General features: G+C 47.1%; 1 protein-coding gene across 9 annotated transcripts; it reads left to right on the top strand.

Moving 5' to 3' along the window:
• On the top strand, window positions 1-21,377 carry LOC114635390 (SET domain-containing protein 4). 9 transcript variants are annotated; one of them, XM_028784004.1, is made up of 11 exons: window positions 1-148; window positions 1,992-2,148; window positions 4,369-4,464; window positions 7,916-7,953; window positions 13,033-13,121; window positions 14,416-14,845; window positions 15,641-15,815; window positions 16,099-16,180; window positions 17,347-17,427; window positions 19,509-19,632; window positions 21,155-21,377. In XM_028784004.1, exons 2-11 carry the CDS (start codon window positions 2,082-2,084, stop codon window positions 21,287-21,289), a joined length of 1,317 nt encoding a protein of 438 aa, XP_028639837.1. In that variant the 5' UTR covers window positions 1-148; window positions 1,992-2,081; the 3' UTR covers window positions 21,290-21,377. The 9 variants fall into 9 exon arrangements, 8 of the variants coding, with proteins under 8 accessions (XP_028639837.1, XP_028639836.1, XP_028639844.1 ...); XR_003713462.1 differs by lacking the exons at window positions 1-148; window positions 21,155-21,377 and adding exons at window positions 255-366; window positions 17,588-17,686 and having other exon boundaries at window positions 19,509-19,565; XM_028784003.1 differs by lacking the exon at window positions 1-148 and adding an exon at window positions 255-366.
• The last annotated feature ends 2,895 nt before the right edge of the window (window positions 21,378-24,272 follow it).

Below are 24,272 nucleotides of genomic sequence, written 5' to 3'. Positions count from 1 at the left end.
CTTCCGGTGGGCCTGGCGTTGCCGGGTAACCCGTGCGGAATTCCGTTGGCTTTTCTGAATTCTGTGTGGCTCCGGACTCCCAATTTCCTGTGCGAGCGAGTAACAGTCCCCCAGACCGGAAGTCAAGATAGGAGCGACTACTGCGCAGGTGCGGTGTGCGGCCCGGAGACCGGGTTTGTTAGCTGTTGCGGGTGGTGTGGGGTGATACCGGGTTTGTTCCACACTGAGAGCGGGGCGGCGCTGTCGCGTGTAGCCATCACTGGGGCCCTGGTGGCAAGCAGCGCACAGGGCTGCAGTGGAACTGCGCGTCCTTGTGCACCACATGTGGGCTCCAGACTGACTCGTAAAGCAAGTCTTCCTGGCGAGGTAGATTAAACTGCCTGGGCGGCTTGGCGGGCGGTCCTTTTTTGCCCTCGATTTTTTTTTTTTTTAAAGAAGTGGATTTTTAAAATCATTTCAATTGGTATAGCACATGTTAAATAGGTGTACGTCACTTATGTCACTTTTGTATTCGCCTATACGGTGCAGGGTAGGACGCAAATAGGAAAGGCTCCTCTTAAGAATGCTTTCAAATAATGTTTTTTTAGGGCGTTTTGTTTCAGAGTCGTGCCATTCTGTTTGCTCTGAGGCCGGACTCAAAAGGGTCCTTATGTTATCTTATTTTTATAGCTATTTTGCCTACATTTATGTCTGCGCACCACATCCATATAGGGAGGCTAGAAGAGGACATTGGATCCCCCGGCAGTGGAGTTACACATGTGGGTGCTAGGAACTGAACCCTGATCTTCTGCAGGAGCCCAGTGCCCTCTTAACCACCAAGCCATCTCTCCAGCTGCCCCCTTCCATCTTTTAAATTAGGGTTTTCTTCAACTTTAGTTTTACTCAGTACTTACTGTGTGTAGTTTTAAATGTTAGCATGTACCTTCCAAAAACGCTTGCGTTTGTTTCTGTTGTTAATTTCTGCAGTTGGTCTACACTGTTGTTCCCTGGATCTTCCCTTTTTGGCCCTTGAGAGGCTAATGTGGGATGGAGCAGTCATTTTATGTCTTCTGGTCATCTTTGGCTTGTGCTCTCTTTAGCCTACTGCAAATGCCCATTTAATTACACTGACCTTTAGACCCTAGTGTCTACACTGGGTGGGGCTTATTTATTTTTTTCTAAGACTTGTGAACTGATGGGTGCTTCGCAATGACCGTGTATTTTTTTGTATTCATTATTATTTTATGTGCATGGATGTCTGCCTTCATCTGCTGTGCACTGTATGTGCACTGTGACCTCACCCCTGAGCGGTGTCTTAAGCACTGTTAGCTGGGGCTGTACTAGATTTTGACTGAGCTTTGAAAGTCGACAGAGGATATGTCTAGGAAAACAGCTCTGAGAGTTTAGTCGGTAGTGCCTCCAGATGGCTTTGTTTGCTCTTTTTGGAGCAGTGCTTCTCAACCTTCCTGATGCTGCTATCCTTAAATACAGTTCCTGATGATATAGTGACTCCAGCCATACAAATCATTTTGCTATTTCATAACTGTGTTTTTGCTACATTATGAATCATAGTGTACACATCTGATATGAAGACTATCTAATAGATGACTCCAAAGGGGTTGTGACCCACAGGTTGAGAACCACTGTTTTAGAGCCCCCCCCCAACCCCCATAATGGGGACCTGTTACTTCAAGGATCCCAATTGAGCACTAGTTAAAATCTTTGGTGTTCAAAGCTTTTAAGAAAAGAATTGTTTTTTTTTAAAGAAAACAAAAACATGGGGCTGGAGAGATGGCTTAGCAGTTAAGAACACTGATTGCTCTTCCAGAGGTCCTGAGTTCAATTCCCAGCACCCACATGGTGGCTCACAACCATCTGTAATGGGATCCGATGCCCTCTTCTGGTGTGTCTGAAGACAACTACAGTGTACTCATATATACGTAAAATAAATAAATATTTTTTTAAAAAGGTCCTGAAAACATTCACCAAAATAAGTATTTGTATATTCAAAGGCACCAAGGTCTTTGATTCTCATCCAGCTGGAGAGGAAGGCTGAGCCTCTCATTCTCAGTTGAACACGACACAGAGGCTCTGGGGTTAGCATGCAGAGACGAAGAGGAAGAACAGAGAGGGTCCGGAGGCGAAGGCGAAGCTCTGGCTCAAGAGGAGGTACAGGCTGCTGCTCCTGGGAGGGAGCCCTGTGTGGAGGAGGGTCTGCTCACACGGTGTGGGGTGTGGAGGAGGGTCTGCTCACACGGTGTGGGGTGTGGAGGAGGCTCTGCTTACAGGATGCTCCTCAGAACATTGTTCAAAGAGAGTGGTTCCTAAGGAACACTTGTTAATGCTACATGCTGTGAGAGGATGAATGTGTTTTACTCACTGTTTGTAGTTTATTCTCTGTGGCTCTTCCCTGAGATTCTACTTCTGTCTGTCCATCCCTTTGCTCTGGTCTCTCTCTCTCTGAATATAAGTGTCTCTGATCAATGGTGCGAAATAATTTGGTCTTGTCCTTAGCCTGGGTGGATGCTACCTTTTCGTGGATTTCTTGCATCTGCCATTTTTTATCTTATTTTCTCTGCGTTGAATATCTGCTTTTTGTTTTTCTGTTTCTCCTTTAGTGTTTTATATGAGATGGGTATTTTAATTTTTAATTGTTTTTTCACTATATACTTTTAAAATTAATTTATTTTTATTTTATATACATTGGTGTTTTGCCTGTGTGTATGCCTGTGCACGGGTGTTGGGTCCCCTGGAATTGTAGTTACAGACAGTTATGAAGCTGCCATGTGGGTGCTGGGAATTGAATCCGGGGCCTCTGGAAGGGCAGTCAGTTCTCTCAGTCACTGAGCCATCTATCTCTTCATCCCTTCACTATATATTTTTATATATATTTTTGGAGACAGAGTTTCACTATGTATCCCTGACTCTGCTTCTACTCATCATATAGACCAAGCTAGCCTCAGACTGACAGATGCCTGCCTGCCTGCCTCTGTCTCCTGAGTGCTGGGGTTAAAGGTGTGGGCCACCATGCCTAGCTTACTAAATATATGTACACATATGCCCAGTTATTACCATATTGATAGTTTCAAGTCTTAACCATCCATTCTTTACGAGTGTGAACCATGGTCTTACTATAGCCCAAGCCCTGAGTTTACTAGTAGCTGAGGCTAGCCTTGAACTCCTGGTCCTGCTGTCTCCCAAGTATTGGGGGTAAAGGTCTGTGCCACCATGCCATGTTCATCCATCTTGATCAGAATCTGTTTGAGTGTGGGCTACCTTCACTGAATAGCATGTACTGGCTAGCTCAAACAGAACAACTGTGATAGAAAGGTTGAGAAATGTAACATCAGGGTCTGGATATCTTGGTTCCTGGAAAAGGCTGTCTGCCCAGCTTGTGGCTAGCTTGGTTCTCACCCTGTCCTCATGTGGCAAGGAAACCTGTGTTCTCTTCACTTTTGTTGGGAAGGGCGCTGGGAGTCAAATCTGTGGCCTCATGCATGGTGGGTGCATGCTGTACCACTGAGAACTATCCCCTCTCAGAAGGCCACCCGTCCCATCATGGAAGGGCCACCCTTGTCACTTTAACCCCAGTTACGCACTTCAGGGTCCATTTCCAAATGTCACGAGAGCTTCAACGTATAACAAAAAGAAACATAAAATCTAGAAGTCATGTTTATAGCTTTTGATATATATATATATGTATATATATATATAATATATCTGTACATATGTATATATATATATTTGGGTCTGTTAAGAATTTCATATTAATAACATTTTTGAATTTTGGTTATTACTAGTATATAGAAATACAATTATTTATGTATTGGTTTGTATCTTATTTGCTAAACTCACTTGTCATTTAGTAGCTGTTTTGATAGCCTTCTTAGATATTCCATGATTTTTTTCCTATTTGATGTTTTTATATATTTCTGCTATTATTCTGGTTAAATAGTTACTATGCCTTGCCTTGCTCCTGATCTTAGGAGGAGGTCACTTAGCTTTCACTGTTGATGTGGTTGGATGGCAGTGCTGGGACTGGAGCATATGGCTACAGACATTCTAGCCCTGCCCAACCTTGCCCTGCCCACCCCATCCTGTTCCTGTCCCACCATGCCCCTGTGTTTTATGGAAGTTAGGAAACTGTCTTCATTTGCTGGTAATGTTTACCAGATGATACTAGGTTTTATCAAATGTTTTTGCACATGCATTGAAGTAATCATTTAGTGAATGGCTTTTCTGTTTAGCTTGTATCATTTTCATATTTAGAGAGATTTGTTCCCTTTGTGATCTGCTTGTCAGATCTGTTTCATCAGATTTATACCCTTGATATGCTGGCCTGTTGATCCAGTGGTGTTAATTGTGCTGTATCCTCTTCTCTCCGACCAGTGAATGAGAGCTACAGATCTGAATTTATAGAGCTAAGGAAATGGCTGAAAGAAAGGAAGTTTGAAGATACAGGCTTAGTACCCGCCAGCTTTCCAGGTGAGAGTCACAGGGAAGGTGGGGGTGTCATTCCTGGAAACAGAAGTCTCGGGAAGATGGGGTGTGTCATTTCCAGAAACACATCTGTTGCTGTATATTGGACTCGATTTGTCACCATTGGTGTGTACTTTATCTGACTGTCCAAAGAGAGGTGGTCCATGACAAACAAAAAAGAAATGACAATGAGAAAAAAAAATAGATGTGAAGAAGGAGAAAGATAAAATAAGGTGAGGCCATGGGCCATGTGTAACAGTGCACACTTTCGGTCCTGGGCACTTGGGAGGCAGAGGCAGGCCAGTCTCTGTGAGTTCCAGGGAAGCCAGGGCTATGTAATGAGACCTTGTCTCAAAACAGAAATAAATAAAAAAATAAAAAGGGAGAATAATGAGGGAAAGATATAACGTCTTCTGCACCTCGAGGGACATCATTTTTGCAACCTGTAAAGAGCCCACACAACTGGCAGGACCAGTGACCCCAACCCAGGCGTCTGTAAGCAAACCTTAGAAAGTGTTCATCTTCATCAGCATTTGTGGAAAAGCAGATTGAGAGCAACATTGAGATTTCATCTTTTCTCAGTCAGAATGGCCAACGTCAACAAAGCACCTGGCAAGGAACGCTGGTGACCTTGAGGAGAAACAGATCCCCCTATTTACTGCTGGTGGGAATGCAGATCGGTCAGCTGCTCAGGGTAACAGCATAGAGAATCCTCAGAAAGCTAAAAGTGAATCTACCACACGACTGAGCTATCGCACTTGGCACATGTCCACAGGACTCAACAGAACAGGACTCAGCCATGGTCACTGCGCTCTATTCACAATAGCCAGGGGATGAAACAGCCTAAATGTCCTTCACAGATGAGCGGCGACGGCGTGGATGTGCACACAGTGGGATTCTCAGCTGGGAAGGAAATGAGAGCATGAGATTTGCAGGTAAGTGGGTGAGCCCGAAAAGACCCTGTTGCGTAAGGTAACCTGGACTCCACAAGATAAGCAGTGAGTGTTCTTCTCATCTGTGGTGCCCAGCTTCAAATCCTCAGATGGAAGTGTAGCTACCAGCCCTCATGGAAGAGACCGCTCTTCACAGCAAACTACCACAGAACACCACAGCTGGACACAATGCAGAGATTGACAGATCATGGCAGCCCAGCCCCAATAGGGACATCTACACCACAGCATCTGCGTCTGTGAAGGAGGAGTATAGGCACTGGATGTCTGTGATGAAAGTCTCTCCTGGAGAGGGCAGCATAAACAAGTCTGGAACAATAGCAATGTCAACATATATATATATATATCGGAAGGGGCAAAGTATTGTGGGTTCCACCCCTGGACAAGAACTACAGGCAGCTAAACACTGCTGGGAGGGGACATAGCCTCTCCCAAGGAAGAGCTTCTTTATTGGTTATCCAGTGCCAAGTGGTCAGCCTTGAAGTTAAAAAAGCCTGTGTTATCAGCTTAGCAGACGTTTGGGTCTTCCTGGAGCCTCGGCCTGAGGGAAAGACCTCGCCTGAGTCCTCATATTCACAGCACTGCGTACTGATCTGATGCTCCACCACATCCCTTGAGGTGGTAGGATCTGGGGGACCATGCAGATGGGGTTGTTCCAGGCACAGTAAGTAAGTAGTTTTCTGAGGATGAGGGACATCCCAGCCAACCAGTTGTGTTACTTTTTCTGTAGCGTGTGGCTCCAGGAGAGGAACCCTTGGTGGGGCCTCAGCAAACACTGTCCCTTAGGTCGTTTGAATCTGTTTCTCCCATGGAGGAGCAGCTTTGTGGGTTTCCAGTCATCTAAACTGAAGCAGGTTAACATTTTTCTCTGGCATTTGATAGCATCTTGTGGGGGCTAAATTGACATTAGTTGGGAATCAATTTCTCTGAACTTGGGCAGTGCACAATGGACATGTGCCTGCACACAAGGCCAAAGGTGGGTTGATGTTAACTACGGAACACACCAAGATGCTTTCCAAAAGGACTGGGTCACAACAGGGCATGCTACCTACAATCATAGCTCTAAAAGCATATGCTATTGGCTCTTCCCCCTGCTCACTAGGTAGCTTCATTTGGAATAAATTAACGTCTTAAAGCTCCCAAGGTAAATGACTTCCGAGCGTGTCTCTGGCTGAGTGAGGTGATGTACGAAAGGGTGCTCCGGGTAAGTTAGTCACACGTAGTGACTGAGCTGCCAGGCTGAACATAGGGTATTATAGGGGCAGAATGTTTGGCCAGCGTGAACTATGGATGTGTTCAGGGAGGCAGAGGGTTTAAAGGTGACATGGAAGGGTTGCACTGTAGCCCTGGACAGTTGTCCACAGGACAACAGAAAGAGTGTGAGTCTAGTGCTGGGCAGATGATTGCTGGGCAGTCTCCTCACAGAGTGTTCTGTGTGAAGTTATAGTACAACACAGGAATGCTTTGTGCTGGCTCCTGTTATAAGTCAGTAATATGAAGAGTCTCCCCTTCCCTGGCTCCAGTTGTCAGGACCAACACCCGCTTTGTTTCTGACATCACAGGAATGTCAAGGTCTCTGCTGGTTTATGAGTGTGACCTGCCTTGCCAGCCAAGGACAGGATCTTTAACTTTGTATTTTCATGTGCCAGAGGATGGGCAGTAAGTTACGTTCCTAGGTTAGTGAAAAGAATAAACCTTTTGTGAGACCCCTGGCATATAGAGGCTAAAGCTAGGCCATCCGTGCTCGAGGAACTTAGCTGACTACAAAAGGGCAGAGCCAAGAATGCAGGTCATCTGGTTCATAGGCTTTGGGCTCTGGGTTCTAGGAACTGGTTGACCATAAAGAAAATACCAGTCATCTGGGCTGTTCCAAGGACTGGCTGGCCCCATGATAGATGATTAAACAAGATTAAATTCTTAAAAAAAAAATAAGTACACAGGGTGTGTTTCCCACATGATCAAATGGCCTGGGGACCTTCCATTGGTTTTATGATACTGTCTGCTGATGTTTTTATGATTCCCTCTCACTCCCTTCATCCCCCTACTTTGTGGTTTTCTTCTTTAAATACCCCTTGCTCCCGAGCCTCAGGGTCGATGCTCTTCTTGCAAGCCTTGGCCTCAGCTGGCTGATATCCCGAAATCTGGAAATAAAGCCTTTTGTGGTTTGCAGCAAGTTCGGTCTCTCGCGTGATTCTGGGTAGTCGTAATCTCCTGTGGCTTGAGTGGGGATCTCCCCACTCTGGGGGCCTTACATTTGTACATGGAGTTCTCCACTGGCAATTGGGAGAGCAGTGTGAGCATCGTCCTGTGTCGAGGTCCTTAGGTTATGACCGGACCCGGCTTCACTCAAGGAATGTAAACCGCAGAGAGGCCAGGTCATTTTTCAGAATAGCTTTCTGCTTCCGTCTTCTCTGGGAGGGAGAGGCTAAGAGATGTTGAGTGTGTAAGGGGTCACCAGGATCTGCAAGGTGCAGTAGGATTTACCCTCCATGTTTCGGTTCTTCTAGGAACAGGAAGAGGACTGATGAGCAAAGCGTCATTGCAGGTGAGGACTTTTCCTGTATCCTTTATCTGCGCGCGTGCACAAGCTCACTGACATCAGTTGAATCAAATATGTAGCCTTTCCCCACTTACTAAATGGGTGTGTTTGGCCCAGGAAACTTGAGTTTGCTGTGTAACAGACATTGAAGTCCTGCTGCTGACACAGATTGCAGTTAATGTGGCATTTAGACAAGCATGGAGGGGACAGACGACCTTTCCTCAGAGAACCTGTGTACTTCCAGCTCCTTGTTACTCCCTAAGCCTCTGTGAGGGAACAAGGCAGGAGTGCAGGCTTCGTGCCTCTTCTTCTAAGGATAGTCCAGCCCCAGTGGCCGCCCAGGCAGGGGTGTGCTGTCTTTTCTCTGGCCCTGTGCCCTGTGAGTGAGACAGCTTCATTAGTGCACTGAGTGTGCCACAGCACGTTAGAGCTTAGATTGTGTCAGGGATGTTGGCAGTAGCTGCTCTTGTTAGAGCGGAAACATGATGTCCAGAGCCTGACTCCAGTCCTCCAGCTGAGTTCCTTCCTGGAGAGTGACATCCGTGATGTAGGTCATCTCCATGGACCCTTTTTTGTTTTTTTTCTTTGATATTTTAAAACATTAACCTGTATACAGTGGTCTCAAAATTTACAAATTAATTTCTTTATTTTAAAATCACATATACTTATTTTTCAACAAAATTTTTATGGTGGTGTTTGTACTCAAGGTCTTACCCACACGAAGCACACATTGTACCACAGAGCTACAGCCTAGCCCCTAAGTTTATTTTTAAATTCCTTAACTTAATTTGTTTAAACTTAGTCCTGTATGTATGTTTAGCCAAAAGAATGTCCATTTCTGTGCTGTGATTTTATAATGCTATTTTGTTTTTATTTACCATATCACTACTTTTAAGTGTTCAGTACTAGTAAGCAGTGTCATGCCAGTGTGCAGTATTTCTACTTTTTATTAGGTAAATCATTTTTAAAATAAGTTATTAGTGTGTGTTTTTGTGACATGCATGTGTGTGGGTCACATGCCACTGCATATGTGCAGGTCAGAGGGCAGCTCGGTGGAGTTGGTTCTCTCTTTCCACCCTCACACGAGCTCTGGGGAACTAAACTCGGGACGCCAGGCCTGTAAGGCAAGTGCTCTACCCCCTGAGTGTTTCTGTTTTTCATGCCTATCATAACTGACTTTGCTCCAAAGCAGAGCATGGGAGGTGAACCACAGCTGGCCCACACGCAGCACTGTTGATGTGCTTAGACCGTGAAGTGGACAAGTGGACCTTGACCATGGCTTTTCTCTTTCCTCTCCTCTCATCCATTTTTGGAGACAGGTTTTTTTTTTTTTTTTTTAATTAATTTTTTTTATGTAGCCCAGACTGGCCTCGAATTCACGCCGTGGCACCTGCCATGTGTACTTTGAAATATGTATTTTTATGAAACTGTTTGAAAGAGATGTGTGCTGTGTGGGGTGAGATGTATGTAGATCTTTAATGTATAGTTTGATATGTATTATAGTTACAGATATTACAATGAGCCTGTTCAAGTCTTTTCTCTGTTGTGCTAAAAGACTTACCAAAAGCAGTTTGCGGAGGGGTGAGTTATTGTACATCACATAGGAAAGTCAGGTCAGGAGCATTTGCTGGAACCTGAAGGCAGGAACTGAAGCAGAGACCATGGAAGAATGCTGCTTCCTAGGGTCTTGGGTTTCATGGCTTGCTCAGCCTGTTTTCTTGTACCTTCTCAGGGGTGATATCACCACAGTAGGATGTGTCCCACCCATATGCCCACAGGCCAGTCCGATGGAGGCAGTCTCTCAGTTCAGGCCTACTTGGCCTGTGTAACTTCAGTTTGTTTTAATCTGACAAAAATTAACCAGTATAGTTGAACCCTTTATCAGCCTTACATAAAAATATGTTGTCATTAAACCATAACTCTCCTTGCCTGTTCATCTCCAAGATCTCATGGTCATGCCATGGTATAAACTGTAGTACAACAGTCACAGCCTTGAAACTTTAAAAGTTGGAAATTAGGTTAAGATATCCCCTCCAGGCATGTGCTCCTGTTCCCCAGCTGCCTCTCGGCCTTGCCTGCTTTTCTCCTTGAGTGCAGGGACTCTGGTCTTGGTGTTCAGCCTCTATTCTGGGCATGAAGACTCTCCACAAAAATATCATCTTGTCTCTGGTGGCCCTTACCCTGTGGAGCCTTGACTAGTCCTGGAGCTTGTGGTCATCCTCATCCACTGTGGCACTCTGGTGTCCCGCTGGGAAGCAGGTCCATAAGCTGAGGCAGCTGCAGAGGCAGGGCTGGGGTGGGCAGAGCGCCGGGCTGTGAGAAGAGGGCTGGATGGCTGCTGGAGAAGGACAGCAGGGCCATGTCATGTGACAGCTGGCACTGAGCCTGGCTGCTCTCTAGACCTCTCTAGCTGGGGGAACCATGGCCTGCTGTGGCTGGGCACCCCTTCAAGCACCTCTGCACAGCAGCTCTCTGTATGGCAGGAGCCATGGCAGCACCTCCTCATGGGCCTCCTGTCACCCAGTGTCACAGATAGGGAGGGTGGCTCTCCAAGAATGAATGGCAGATGATGAGGTTCTTTGGTCTCTATGAGAAGAAGATTTTCACTGAAGTGGAAGGAATGCCACGGCTCTTCATCAGGTGCAGGCCTTTACGACTGGATCCATAATGCAGCACACACAGTTCATTAAATGCAGGTGCTTTCCAATGCCAGTTGATAGTTTAAATGAGACTTAGGCAGCTTTTCAAATGTCTGTTAAACCTGCCAGTTAAAGGTGCTGGACCTCCCTGGTGTGCTGTCTGCACACAGACAATGCAGAGGTCATGGGGTATTTAAATGATGTGCAGCGGTTACTAGCCCATCCAGCTGCTCCCTGCTTACGGATCCCTTGCAGCCCTTGGACTCAGCAGCTAAGCAGAAGCAAAGGCTTCTCCAGGCATTCTCCAGTTTGCTCAGGTGCAGACCCTTCGTCCAATGCTCTGGGCAAAGACAATTAGCCCAACAGCTTGTGAGCATCGAGTGATTGTGAGCATCAACAGATTGTGAGCATCGAGTCCTTCATAACTTCCCCTGTCACAGACCGTATGCCTCAGACCTAATATTTGTGCTTTCCCACTGTGAGAATGCTAACACTGGCAAAGAATTCCAAGTTCAGATGCTGACGAATGAAAAAGTGTTACCCTTGGCTCATTCACAAACTGGAGCTTTGTATGAGGATGTGAAGAACTACTGCAAGATTGTTCTTCAGAGCTGGCACACCCGTGAGGAATGTGGCCTGCCAAAGCTGAACTTAGTGTCCAGGAGCTCTGAGGTGCTGAGAACATTCTTAGTTCAGCGCTGCCTTTCTGTGGAGGATGGTAGTGTTTGTAATGGCAAGTTCAGGAAGCTTAAGGCTAGGTATGGTGGTGCACACCCTTATGCAGGCAGAGGCAGGTGGATCTAGAAGTTAAAAGCCAGTCTGCTCCACAGAGTGAGTTTTAGGCCAGCCAGGGCTAGCTACATAGAGAGACCTAGGCTCAAAAATAAGTAATTAAATGAACAAATCCTTCAGATTACTTGGCATTTCTGTCTTTTCACAGACAATAATAGTTTCTTTTGGGGTCTGGACACTTTAGGTAAGAAATGATCCTTCCCTGGAGCAGCTCTGTTTAGGAAAAATCCACTTAGGGAAATAACTCGTCATGCAAGAGGTAAACATTCCTACTGTGCATTAGAAACCTCACTGAGGTAGACTGTCACTTGGAATAACACTTGGAAAGGTGAATTATCAAATACAGCAATGGTGTGTAATTGGGGTTAATGAGCTGAAGGACTTTACTCATCCTCTTAAGTTCTTTCTTTTCCCTCAGGTAACACTTGTATAGATCATAGTGTCGTAAAGTGGGAGCACAACTTCAGAGAAGGCTGCAGGCATCCATGTGCTGCGGGGTTGAGGAGGAGGCTGAAGCAAGGCACAATACTGAGACCATCTTTGTTAATATTATTTATAAGACATTTAAACAGATTTTCATGATTTATTTACCTTCTAAGTAAGTCTTGCAGGACCATTCTGACTCCTCAGACCTGTTTGAGGTGTGCAGTAAACAAAGAATGTGGACAGACCCCGAGAGTTCGCACATCTGTTACTTAGTTGTCTTTTTCCATTGGCTTCCATTTTTATATTTGTTGTGAATATATATATAGTGTACCTTTTGGTGGTTTGAATTCTTTTTCTTTTTAAAAGTACTTTATGCTGGCTGATTTAGTTTTATAGATTTGACCCCTTTCAAAGAGATTCTGAGTTCTGTCAAATGCCATGAGAATATTTGTTTCATAAACAAAATCTTTGAGACTTAGAAAAACAAGTTCAAAGCTTTCTTACTCTAGAAGAGAAGGACCAAGGCCGAGGACACATCATGCTTAATCAAAACTTAAGTCCTACATTGTACCTCTTATTCTGTAGCTCGTTGTCTGGTGCCTGGAGCTCACTCGTGATCTTCTGGGCTCTGCCATCCATAACACACACAGCTTGTCTTGTAGGCTGAGGCCAGCTCCACTCTACTCCTGTTGCTGTCCTTCGTGGTCAGCTCATGGTGCTGGCATCTCCAGTATCCTGGGATCTCCTCTGCAGTTGAGGCTGCACCTTCACCATGATCTCTCCTGGGTCTCAGTGCCGAGCCTCAGCTGTTTTTCATGATCCCTTCCTGCCTTCAGACACTGACACATCGTTTACCATGTTCTGCTGTCAGCTTGATGTGCAGCCTTCGTTCCCCTGCTGGACCCAGCTTCTGTGTGCCAACCCTGAGGAAGTGCCCCCAGAAGATTTTATCTCCATGATGCTGGTGTTTTGTTAATCAGAGCTAACCTTTTAGCCCATGCTAATCATCGTTGATTGTCCTGGTAAAGCAGAGGTTTTACTTCCACATCTATCTCATGAGTGGCCCTAATACAGTCTGTGCTTCTCTCTGAAGTGTTGCAAGCCAGAGCTGCACTGTCTGCACGCCGGGGCTCTTGGTATATAATGATGGGATTCGGTGCTTAAAGACCTCAGTCTCAGGTCGTTTGCAAAGCCGAGGTGTCCTAAACTCTACTTTCTCTTTGGCCAGGAGGGCCAGGTGATTATCTCACTGCCTGAGAGCTGTCTGCTCACCACGGACACTGTGATTCGAAGCTCCGTAGGGCCCTACATTAAGAAGTAAGTGACCACACCTTGCACCTGGTGCCTGTCAGCACTGTGCCATCTGCAGCACAGGGCATGAGGACCCAGCTCTTGGCTAGCCAAGACATACTTAGTACAATTGAAAGGTTTATTCTCTTCCAGGTTTGTTCTTAGTTCCGTGTGAACTGTATTTCTAAGGTTTTCTAGGCTGCCTGGGATGTGGTGTGAACCCTGTCCCCTATTTACTAGAAAGTAAGCGTGGAATGGGATGGTGTACATGACAACAGTGTGACTGTTTCCTTCTACCCTAGAAAGCCTGGCAGATGCTAGTTCGCTGTCCCAGGTTCACCCTATTATGCCTTCATGGCTTCTTCAACTTTGAACAGATTTGACGTTAGGGAAGAGCTTTAGGCAGGAATGAAGGAGGATAGGTACAGTAGGTTGAGAGCCATGTTCTGGGCTTAAGGTGGTGAGCCTTGATTTTTGGAGCATCCTTGAGGACAGAGTGAGGGAGAATCTCAGCAGAAATTATTTCTACATTGGGTTCAAAGAAGGTGCTGAACCTTAACCCAAGTGGATACCCCCTCCCCCAGCTCTCTGTGACCCCCCAACCCCCCCGGGTGTGCCTGTGCAGAGGTAAGGATGCTTTGGTCTTTATTCTCTGAGTCACTCAGAGATTGCTAGTACAGTGTGTGGTAACACGGGAATTGGGGCTGTGAAGAGTAACAACAATGTTTCTGAGTCTGTCTGTGCCGTAGGGACTGAACTGTGAGTCATTACTCAGCAGCTACGTAGTTTGTATTAGAGGAAGCTTGAGGACTCCACCGGCTGTCTTGGTGGCGCTGTTTAGTAGAACTCAGCTGGCAGCTGTGGGGATGCTTTGTTCTGCGTTATCCTGGAGTCACAGATGCCTGTGGAGTAGCTGGAGTGTGCCTTGTGCTACTAAAGAATGAGTTTTAAGCACTACTTAACTATAAATAGTTTACATTGAAATAGTCACGTGAGCCAGCACTCACTGTGTTGGATGGCGGGCTCTCTTTCTCTCCTCTGTGCCCCTGTGTTAGTTATCTTTACAATGTAAACCCCAGAAGCTAGAACCAGGTGGAAACAAATTATTATTATTATTATTATTATTATTATTATTATTATTATTTAAACCAAAGTGAATCTTACAGACTAGCCACAGAATTGGCTGCTCTGGAGAGGTAAAACCCTTGGGAAGATGCCCGTGTTATGGGTGGAGAGTTGACAGCTGGAACACAGCCCCTCGGAGGCAAATCCCACTGAGTCCACACTTTAATTCCTCCGATTTGTCTTCTTATTTTACAAGGTGGAAGCCTCCTGTGTCTCCTCTGCTGGCCTTGTGTACTTTTTTAGTCTCAGAAAAGCACGCAGGCAGTCAATCCCTCTGGAAGTCTTACCTGGACATTTTACCCAAGTCATACACCTGTCCGGTGTGTTTGGAGCCAGAAGTGGTAGATCTTCTTCCCAGACCTTTAAAGGTGAAGGCGGAAGAGCAGAGAGCCCGAGTGCAGGACCTGTTTGCCTCCTCTAGAGGTTTCTTCTCTACCCTGCAGCCTCTGTTTGCAGAGTCAGTGGACAGCGTTTTCAGCTACGGCGCCTTCCTGTGGGCCTGGTGCACGGTGAACACCAGAGCTGTGTACCTGAGGTCCAGAAGGCAGGAGTGCCTTTCCGCAGAGCCAGACACGTGTGCGCTTGCTCCGTTCCTGGATCTGCTGAATCACAGTCCACATGTCCAGGTGAGAGGCTGGCATGGAATCGGATCCTGTTGTTGTATAATCCCGCCATGTAGAAACAAGGATTCTGAGTCAAGGTTGGCATGGTAGTGGAGGTGTAACCTGCTTCAGATAAATGTGCCGGGCCATTGACCTTCATGCTCCCCTGATGTCATTGCAGCAAACGTCTGCTGTGCTTCTGCACTGCACTGCCCTCCAGGCCTGCCACCCTGTGCTGAGTGCTGCCTTTCACCGACCCAGGCAGTGACATTGGGCACATAGAGCACATGAGGCTGGACAGAGGGACTCAGTCAGTCCCCCACAGCCTCACTTTGATTTTATTGGTGTGTTTGTGAACGTTTTGTACCTGAGTGATTCTATAGATGACCATAGACAACCACAGCCATAGTTGGTGGGAGCCTGGGGGTCCTGAGCTACAGAAGACCTTTATTGCCTTAAAGGACTATAAACACGTAAAAACCCCTGATCAAGGCCACACAGTTGGTGAAGCCTTTGCAACTGCTGACAACTAGTGGGTCTTCCTACTGCCATAGTTTCTTCCCTTAGGCTATTTGTGACAAGTCAGCTCATGTCAGATGTCACGCTTGGTCATTTTTCAGAACCGTTACTGGAGTTCCTCCCTCACTTGGGTAAGGGCGAGATGAAGGAGGGAACAGGCTGAAGTGCAGGTAGAGTTCTCAGTCCGTGGGAGACTCATTGCAAACACATCACACTGCCTCATACTGTGGTTACCATGGTGACTTGGTGAGCCGTTTAGACCTGTGTTAAAAAGAGGAATCTCATACGTTTCCGCTGTAGGTAAAAGCAGCATTCAACGAGAAGACCAAGTGCTATGAGATTAGAACAGCCTCACGCTGTAGGAAGCACCAGGAGGTGTTCATCTGCTACGGCCCCCATGATAACCAGCGGCTGCTCCTCGAATATGGCTTTGTGTCCTCCCACAATCCTCATGCCTGTGTTCCTGTCTCAGGAGGTTGGACTGGCCGATGACAGTTATTTCCTATTGTAATGGGAAGAGCCCCCAGAGGCAGCAGTCACTTTTCTCAGGCAGAACCCGCCTTGGAAAGCTCACAGCTTTTTAGGGACCTGAGATCTCAGCGAGTTGCCCAAGAGAGGACACTTGGTGTGAATTAGGAGACGGTCTTGTTGTCCTGGGTGGCTAATGGGAGGGAAAGAGAGCTGAAGGAGAGAGAGGGTACATGTGCTTTATCTGAATTACATCCTAAATCTCTGCTGGTTTTCTCTCTTTAATGTAGACATGCTGGTTAAGTACCTCCCGCCAGCAGATAAGCAGGTCCACAAGAAGATAGCCATTTTGAAGGATCATGGCTTTACAGGGTAAGTGTTTTTCTGTCTGGAAATTATCCCTTTAGGGAATTTCCATGGAAATACTCCTGGCTCTGGTTTCAGTAGGGGTGATTCATCTGCCCCTGTATTGGCTGACGGGTGGGTATTTATTAAGCTCTTAGACTGTAGTAAAGTTGTGCTTGTTGTCCTAGACACTCAAGGGTTGGAAGACTCTTGCTTGGGAATGTGAGAGTCAAGCTTGGAACAGTCCTGTGTGTGATCTAGGCCAGGGTCAGGTCGGGTGGTGCTGCACTGTCATAGGCTATGCATATATCATAGGCTTAGCAGAACCCATCAGCTGGTGTTAAGGTACAAATCAGGGACAGTGAACTACACCAGATTCCCACACTCACCCTTTCATGTCTTCTTTTTTAGATAAAGTCAGGTTTTATGTATATAGCGACAGTGGCTGTGTTTGCCCTCTGGGATGACTAGGACCTCTCCAAGTTCATCTCACTGTAAATGTGTGATGTAGTTACCAGGCCTCTTGCTGTTGTCCCCTAAACCAAGTTCAATGTCTTGCTGAAATTGATTGGAAATAGCTTTTAACTTTGTCTTAGTTAGGGTTACTAGTGCTGTGATAAAAATCCATGACCAAAAGCAAGTCTGGGAGGAAAGAGTTTATTCGGCTTACACTTCCATATCACAGTGAGGACAGGAACTCAAGCAGGGCAGGAGCCTGGAGCAGGAGCTGTTGCAGAGGCCATGGAGGGTGCTGCTTACTGGTTTGCTCCTCATGGCTTGCTCAGCCTGCTTTGCTTTAGAAGGAGGACCACCTGCCCAGGGATGACTCCACCCACAGTGGGCTGGACCCTCCCCCATTGTTCATTAATTAGGAAAATGCCCTGCTGCTGGATCTTAGGGAGGCATTTCCTCAGTTGAGGTTCCCTCCTTTCCAGTGACTCTTGTGTCAAGTTGACATCAACTAGCCACTGTAGCCCAGACTAGTCCGAGCAGATTCCACTTGTGTGGAATGAACCACACAGAGACTGTTGTGTTACCCCAGCTTCAACCGTAGCAGCCGCAGCCTGATTTCCCTGCCCCTGTGTGGAGGTGACCTAATAATGCATCTCTTCAAAGCCAGTAGGTTCCTTAGTTGTTTGCCATGGAGTCACTTCTAAGTGACACATTTGGTGTTGCCTGCTTTGCTCCTGCAGAAATTTGACGTTTGGATGGGATGGACCATCTTGGCGGTTGCTCACGGCTCTCAAGTTGTTGTGTCTGGAAGCCAAGCACTTGTAAGTTCCCCCGTTACATACAAGCTGTGCCTGCTTCTTGGGAAAATAGAAGGGGTTTGGGAGGCTCGAATTTAAAGGGAAGGAGCGGGCTGTGCCTTGCTGCCTTGAGTGGCCTTAGTCTTCCAGAGTTCATGGCTCTGAGAACTTGCGCTCTGTCCAGGTATCCCCCTGGTGACCTGTGCTTACTGTTCTGAGTGAGTACTGTCAGCGCTGAGTACTGTCCAGAGGTACACCTGTGAGTGGGTGAGCTTTTCCTGTGGTAAGCAAGCTCCTAACCACGCCCTGTCTAACCGTGTCCTAACCAGCCCCACTGAAGGCCTTCTCTGTGAGAGGAGTGGGGTAGAAGAACCCCAGTGTAGACCTTCATCTTGCTCAGGCTCCTTAACCTTTCTAAGGGGTTAGGGCTGCCAGTCACGTCCCAGAGCTGCCTGTCAACCTGCATGGCTGTGCTCTGGTCAGCACAGGGGCTCCTCCAGGCCTGGGATTGGTTAGGACAGGACACAGCTTCCACCTTGCTGCTGCTCGTATGCTGGGCAAATGTCCATTGGGCGGAAGAACCGTCTCAGCACGGCGCTGACTTGTGATGCCTGCTGTCTGTACAAGCATTTCTCACTGTTGCCCCTGGGACATCGGAGCAAAGTTTCTCCCTGGTCTTAATACCAGAAATATAGTTGACTCTTGGACAGCACAGATTTGCACCAGGAAGAGTCACATACATGGGAATTAATTTTTAAAAAACTAATTGCCCATGACAGAATAGCATAGTGTGCCTCCTTCCTGTGGTGTTCCCTAGAGAGCCCAGGACGGTCTGTGGTCAGCCTGGCACACAGCATGAGGGCAGGAAGGGCGTGGCTCCTCGGGTTCTTGTCTTCCTCCTCCCTCTTCCCTTTGCCTGGCTCTCCCAGTCGCTCACTGTTCACTTGCTCTGTGTGGACCCCGTGGGAACGAGGTGTGTGTGCTCCCTTTTCGGGCTAAAGCAGCCACTGCTGCAGAGATCACCCAGAGTGACTTCCCTTGGGTTCACTCATGTGAGTGACATGGTGGGGTTCTGGCTGATGGGTGTGTATGCCACCTTTGCCTCTCTGCCCTGCCTTGTGACTAAGACCTTTACCTTCTCAGTTTTGTTTTCTTTGAATGGGATGGTGTGATTTATTTGTAGGGAATTATGAAGATTAAATTAGATATTCATTATAGCTGACACACTCAAGTACACTGCAACCCTTGGCTTTCTTGGGTGATAAGTCACATCCTGACTTTTGAGCTATCAGCTTTGAAGTGGATGCTTGCCTGTTACCTGAGTCCCGTTGGGACTGTCTGTCTGCCTGTGTACTCTGGATTTACATATTCAGCAGCCGTCTGACCTCCCTCTTCTAAGCCACTTCCATGCACACCCAGGTTTCCTGCCTGGTTTCCAGTCGCTCTTCCATCCTTTCTTCCAAGTAGAGGGACTTAGCATTGACCCCCTTCTAGCTTTGAAACCTTTGGCTCCTGGTTGCTGTCTTGACAGTCCTGTGGTCTTTTGACTGCAGAACACTGGCTCATCTTCTCCCAAAGCCTTCACCTCTGCAAGCCAAGGCAGTGTAAGTGACTCACCTGGGTGTGGAGAATGGTGTGGCTGCAGACTCCTGCCATTTGGAGGTCATTTGGCAGTGAGCTGTGTTCTTGGTTGTCACCTTTTAGGAAAAACTTTCCCTTAAAGGCATACAGTACCTCAGCTGCGGAGTCTTCTGGCGGTTTGCCAGAGCCTGGCCTTCCTGTTCTGTGTTTCTCTGCCTCTTGTGCCCCTGTAGCTGGTGGGTGTGGCTCCAGTACACCAGACCCAGGATTGCCATGAAAGTAGAATCCAGTCACTGCTGGCAAGGAGCAGTCTAGCTGGCCCTCCTTGATTTACTCTTGGCTCCTCTTTCTTCCTCTGTGCTGGTGGTTTCCACTCAGGAGCTGAATGACGTCATAGGGTTAGGAGCCGAGCTTCAGTGCTCAGGAAGAACAGGGACTTGCTATGTGTCATGTTGCATCGTGAGTGCTACCTCAGGTACCCTGGGGCCCTGCTGAGAGGAACTTACTGAATATTTTGGTTCTAGTGCATGCTGGAAGAAGGTGCTCCTTGGTGAAGTAATCTCTGATACAAATGAGAAGACGAGTTTGGGCGTGGCCCAGAAACTGTGCTCTGATTTCATGGAGGAGACTCACGCTGTGCTGCACAAGGTGTGCTTCCTGGTGCTGCTTGGGCACAAGGCTTCAGCCCTGTGCTGCTTACCATGCCTGCTCTTAGGAAGTCTTAAGATGCTTCCTGGTGCTGCTTGGGCACAAGGCTTCGGTCCTGTGCTGCTTACCATGCCTGCTCTTAGGAAGTCTTAAGAATCTCCAATGAGCAGACGTTTAATAATCTCTACGTTAGACTGTGTTAACAGATTTACATTTTAACAGTTAGGTAAGTGGTGCTGGGGAGATGGTGGCATACTGTGCAAGTGTGAGCACCCAAGCTCAGATCCCAGCACTGATGTACGAGCTGGGATGGCAGCCTGTGTGCTGTGCCTGGGGTTGGGGATAGGCAGAGACCACTGGAGTTAGGTGGAGCCAGGACAGTTATGAAGGCTCACTGGCCCTGCCTAGCCTAGTGGGGAGTTCCAGGTTAAGTGAGAGACCTCATCAAAGCAGTAGAGGCACACAGGCTCTGCGTGTGCGTGCATGGCCAGCGCATCCCTCTGCAAGCCTTATATACAGTGTACAATGCACAGTGGTGCTTTGATATTTGCACATCTTGTGGAATGACTTATCCACTTTGCTTTTTAATGATGAGGGGTCTTACAGTATGTTTGATGTACACTGTGTGTCTTGTTTCTAACTGTGGCCACATGCTACTGTCCAGAGAGCTCTCTCCTCTCTGGCTAAGCTCTGTCTCTTGATGGACGTCCCCACAGTCTCACCTCTATTCACGTGGTGTCCACATTCTTTCTGCAGTCAAAAGAAAGAACATGGAGGTTCTGGTTTATCTCATTTGACTTTGTGCCCTCCTGCCTTGTTCCTGATGTCACAAAGAGGGTCTCCTGCTCCCTGTCCTTTTTTTTGTGATACTGGGATTGAAACCCAGGGCCGGACACCTGCCCTTGATTCTGTTTCAACTGTACCCATTGTGTGGATACATTATCATTTTCTTTATTCATTTATCACTGGGTACTTAGGCGGATTCTTAATTTTTACCTCATGTTTTAGTAGATAGAAATCATTGCCTGGTTTCTTAGTAACAGCTTTTCAAGTATTTTTTTCTATGTGTGTTTTAATTTTATATTTTTTTTGTTTTAATGAGAAATCATTTATAAGATGTGATTGTTAAAATTAAAAATTTTAATGTACTTTTATGCTGTGAAAATAAAAATATAAAAGGACAGGTGCTGTCCACACAGAGATTCCTCAGAGCAGGCAATTCCCAGGGCTTGTGTGTGTGTGGGGGGGGGGGGGGGCGGGGGGCACCTGGCTCACACATTCATCCTTAGAGAGTTTCTGTTGGGATTGAACAAGTAATTTGGAGTGAATTGTAGCCGTGGCTATCCCACATGGGGGTGGGGTGATTATTCCACATGGGGCTGGGGTGGGGTGGTTACCCTATGTGGGGGAGGGTTGGAGGTGGGGACTTACCGCCTATAGCTACTGACTGCCTCAAAACAGTTTACATGGTAAATTTTATAAAACATTTCTATTTTAATAAGAATTTAAAAATAACTTGCAGGTTTCTGACATGAAGGAAGAGAAAGTACCGCTGACACGTCAGCTCGCTTTGGTGGAAGCTTTGCGGACAGAGGAGCTGAGGATTCTTCAGGCTTCTGCTGAGATCCTGCATAGTTTACTAACCTCGTTTTCCTGATCTCCTGGGATCACATGATTCCCTCCTATGGAGGGTGTACCAGCTGCAGTTTTACTGAGGTTGGAATAAACAGACTTAAGTGAAATCATTTGCAGGCTTTGGACGGTTTCTATGAAACGGTGACGTGTCTAGTGTTTCTTCCCCTGCTTTCCTTACACTAGTGAACTGTGACAAGCATCTCCATGTTCCCAGCCCAGCACAGGGAGCAGAGGTGGCTTCTAGGTGGTGAGGAGCCATGGACAGACACACAGTCTGAGTGACACCTGACATTCCCTATGAATAAACATCAGTGGGAAGGAATGGGTGTCAGTGACGATGGACTGCAGAGCGGGAAGCTATAGGGATTTCCTGGCGTCTTCCATTTCAGGTCACTCCTTGGCTGTCAAGAAGTAAACTCTAAGCCTCACAGGTACGGTTGGCTAAAGGGACAAGTTGGGGCCCAGTGCCTGTGGTGACAGTGTGGCAGAGGTTGGCAGTGCTGGGTCACAGCTCGATTGCTCAGGCCTTCCCTGTGTAGTCACTGAGGGGAGTGTTGAGGGGAGTTCTCGAGGAGGGGAGTCTTAGAGGTCTTCCTGAGGACAGCATGACGGTGGCCTTTTGCAAGCCAGAGGCAAGGAAGGACCGTGAGCACACAGGTCCTTTCCTGGGTGGCCTTTCTGTATGAGAATGCAGAGACCATTGATTCATGATTCTAAAGCAGGGTTATAGCAGGCTTCCTGATGGCGGCCCCTTGTTCCCAGAGACTCTGGGAGGAGAAATGGCAGGAAGGCAGGTATTAGGATCCATAGTGGACGGATGAGGACCCAGGGCCTGTAAAATACCCAAGCAGCATTCACTTAGGGACCTTCTGGCCTCAGGCTTCTCCCATCCCCAGTGTGTAAGTAGGCTACTGTTCTCTGTAGCTTGGCCTCTAGTTTTTCCTGGTGGTTCAGATCTGTGTTCACTCCAGGGAGTGAACTTGGCAATCCCCTAGGCAGCTGCTGACACCCCCAGTACAGTTACAGTTCAGTCCAGGACAACTAAAGCCACATTTTACCCTGTGTTTCAGTTTTGTCTTTTCTCCCTTAAGACTTAGGGTTCAGGAAAAAGGGCAGAGATTTTGAGCAGTCTGTGACCTTCGAGGACTCCCCCCAACTGAGTAATGGAATTAAGACTGACAGAAGCTTGGCGTTCCTCAGGCAGTCATTGCTGCTGCCCAGAGTCCTCACTCCCCTTGGTGTCCTTTCTTCTACAGAGTGTGAACTCTCTCTCCATGGAGCCCCAGTATCAGTGTGTGCAGAAGCAGGTGAAGTTGAAGCAAGCATTCCAGCCATATTTTGAACATCTTTCCTTGTATGTCGTACATAGAAGCAAACACGCAGATATAGTTTGTGTTGGCTCGCCTTTTAGATACATTTGTGTGTGCACATGTGCATGAGTGTGAATGTGTGTGTTACTGTGTGTGTGCATACCTGTGTGTGTACCTGTGTTATGTGTGTCTGTGCCTGTATGTGTGTGTGCATGCCTGTTTGTGTGTCTGTGTGTCTATATATGTGTGTGTATGTAAGCCTGTATGTGTATGTATATGTGCATACCTCTTTGTGTGCCTGTGTATGTATGTGTGTGTGTGCATGCCTGTGTGTGTGCTTGTGTGTATGTATATGTGTGTGCATGCCTGTGTGTGCCTGTGTGTGCCTGTGTGTATTTGTCTGTGTGTGTGCATGCCTCTGTGTGTATGTTGCCTGTGTCTGTATATATATGTGTGTATGCATGCCTGTATATGCCTCTGTGTGCGCATGCCTGTGTGTGTGCCTGTGTGTATGTATCTGTGTGTGTGCATGCCTCTGTGTATGCGTGCCTGTGTCTGTATGTTCCATGTGTGCTTATGGTGGCCCGAGGACAACTTGTGGGAATTGAGTCTGTCCTTCCACCATGTGATCCCTGAGATTGAACTCAGGATGGCAGGTTTGATGGCAAGTGCCTGCCTCCATGGAGCCATCTCAAAAGCCCAATTCTTTTTCTCTTTTTAAAAATGTATTCACTTGTGGTATGTATATGGCATGTTTGTGTGAGTGGTCTTGTATGCGTGGGTTGCACATGTGTCAGAGGCTAGAGGACAACCTTGGGTCTAATTTCTCAGGACTAAGTTACCTTGGTTTTTGAAATAGAGTCTCTAACTGGGATCTGAGGTCCACTAAATCATCGAGACCGACTGGCCAGACAGTCCAAGCCACCCCCGCCCCCATGTGTGCTGCCAGGGCCTGTCCTTCACCCCGCACTCCCCCCCAGCCCCTCACCCATGAGTGCTGAGGATCAAACCCAGGTCCCTGTGCTTGCATAAGTTTTACGGTCTCTGACCTGGGTGTGTTGTAGACAGAGTCAAGGCCATAGATAAGCAAGTCATCTAGCTATGTTTCAATAAAACTTTATTTTCAAGGACAGGTGGTGGGCCATTGTTTGCCTCTGTGCTGTTTGAGAATTTCTTCTTCCGGTCCCCCTTAGTACCTTAGTAATTTTTTTTTACACCATTCAAAATGAAAGCCCTTTGAACCTCAAAGCTTTCCAGACACCATGTGGTCTTACTTGTTTTGTTTTTACTTGTTATTTATCTAACCCCTGGTTGGGGGTGGGGCTGCCTCGTGGACTGGGCCTTCTAGTGCTCCTGCTCAGGGTGGAAAGTCACTTGTCTCGTGATTAGAAAAACACCGACACAGCCACAGCCGCCCACCACAGTTTCACAGACACAGTTACATATGTGGTGCTTCGTGTCCACAACTGGTCGGAGTTTATCTGAAGGACTGTTGTGTAGGACTAGCTTGCAGACAGTGCTTGGGACACATACACACAGGAATAGATGAGAAACTACAGGTTCCTGGCAGGAAGTCTGATAGTTTGGCTTCTGGCAGGACAGTATTTCTAGGCCACTCCATCTTGATGTGTTCTTAAAAACCAAAACCAAACCAAACCAAACCAAACCAAACCAAACCAAACCAAACCAAACCAA

The sequence above is a fragment of the Grammomys surdaster genome, unplaced genomic scaffold, assembly GCF_004785775.1.
Source record: "Grammomys surdaster isolate TR1022 unplaced genomic scaffold, NIH_TR_1.0 102209, whole genome shotgun sequence".
In the NCBI taxonomy this organism is placed as follows: domain Eukaryota; kingdom Metazoa; phylum Chordata; class Mammalia; order Rodentia; family Muridae; genus Grammomys; species Grammomys surdaster.
This window is presented reverse-complemented; position numbering and strand designations above follow the sequence as displayed.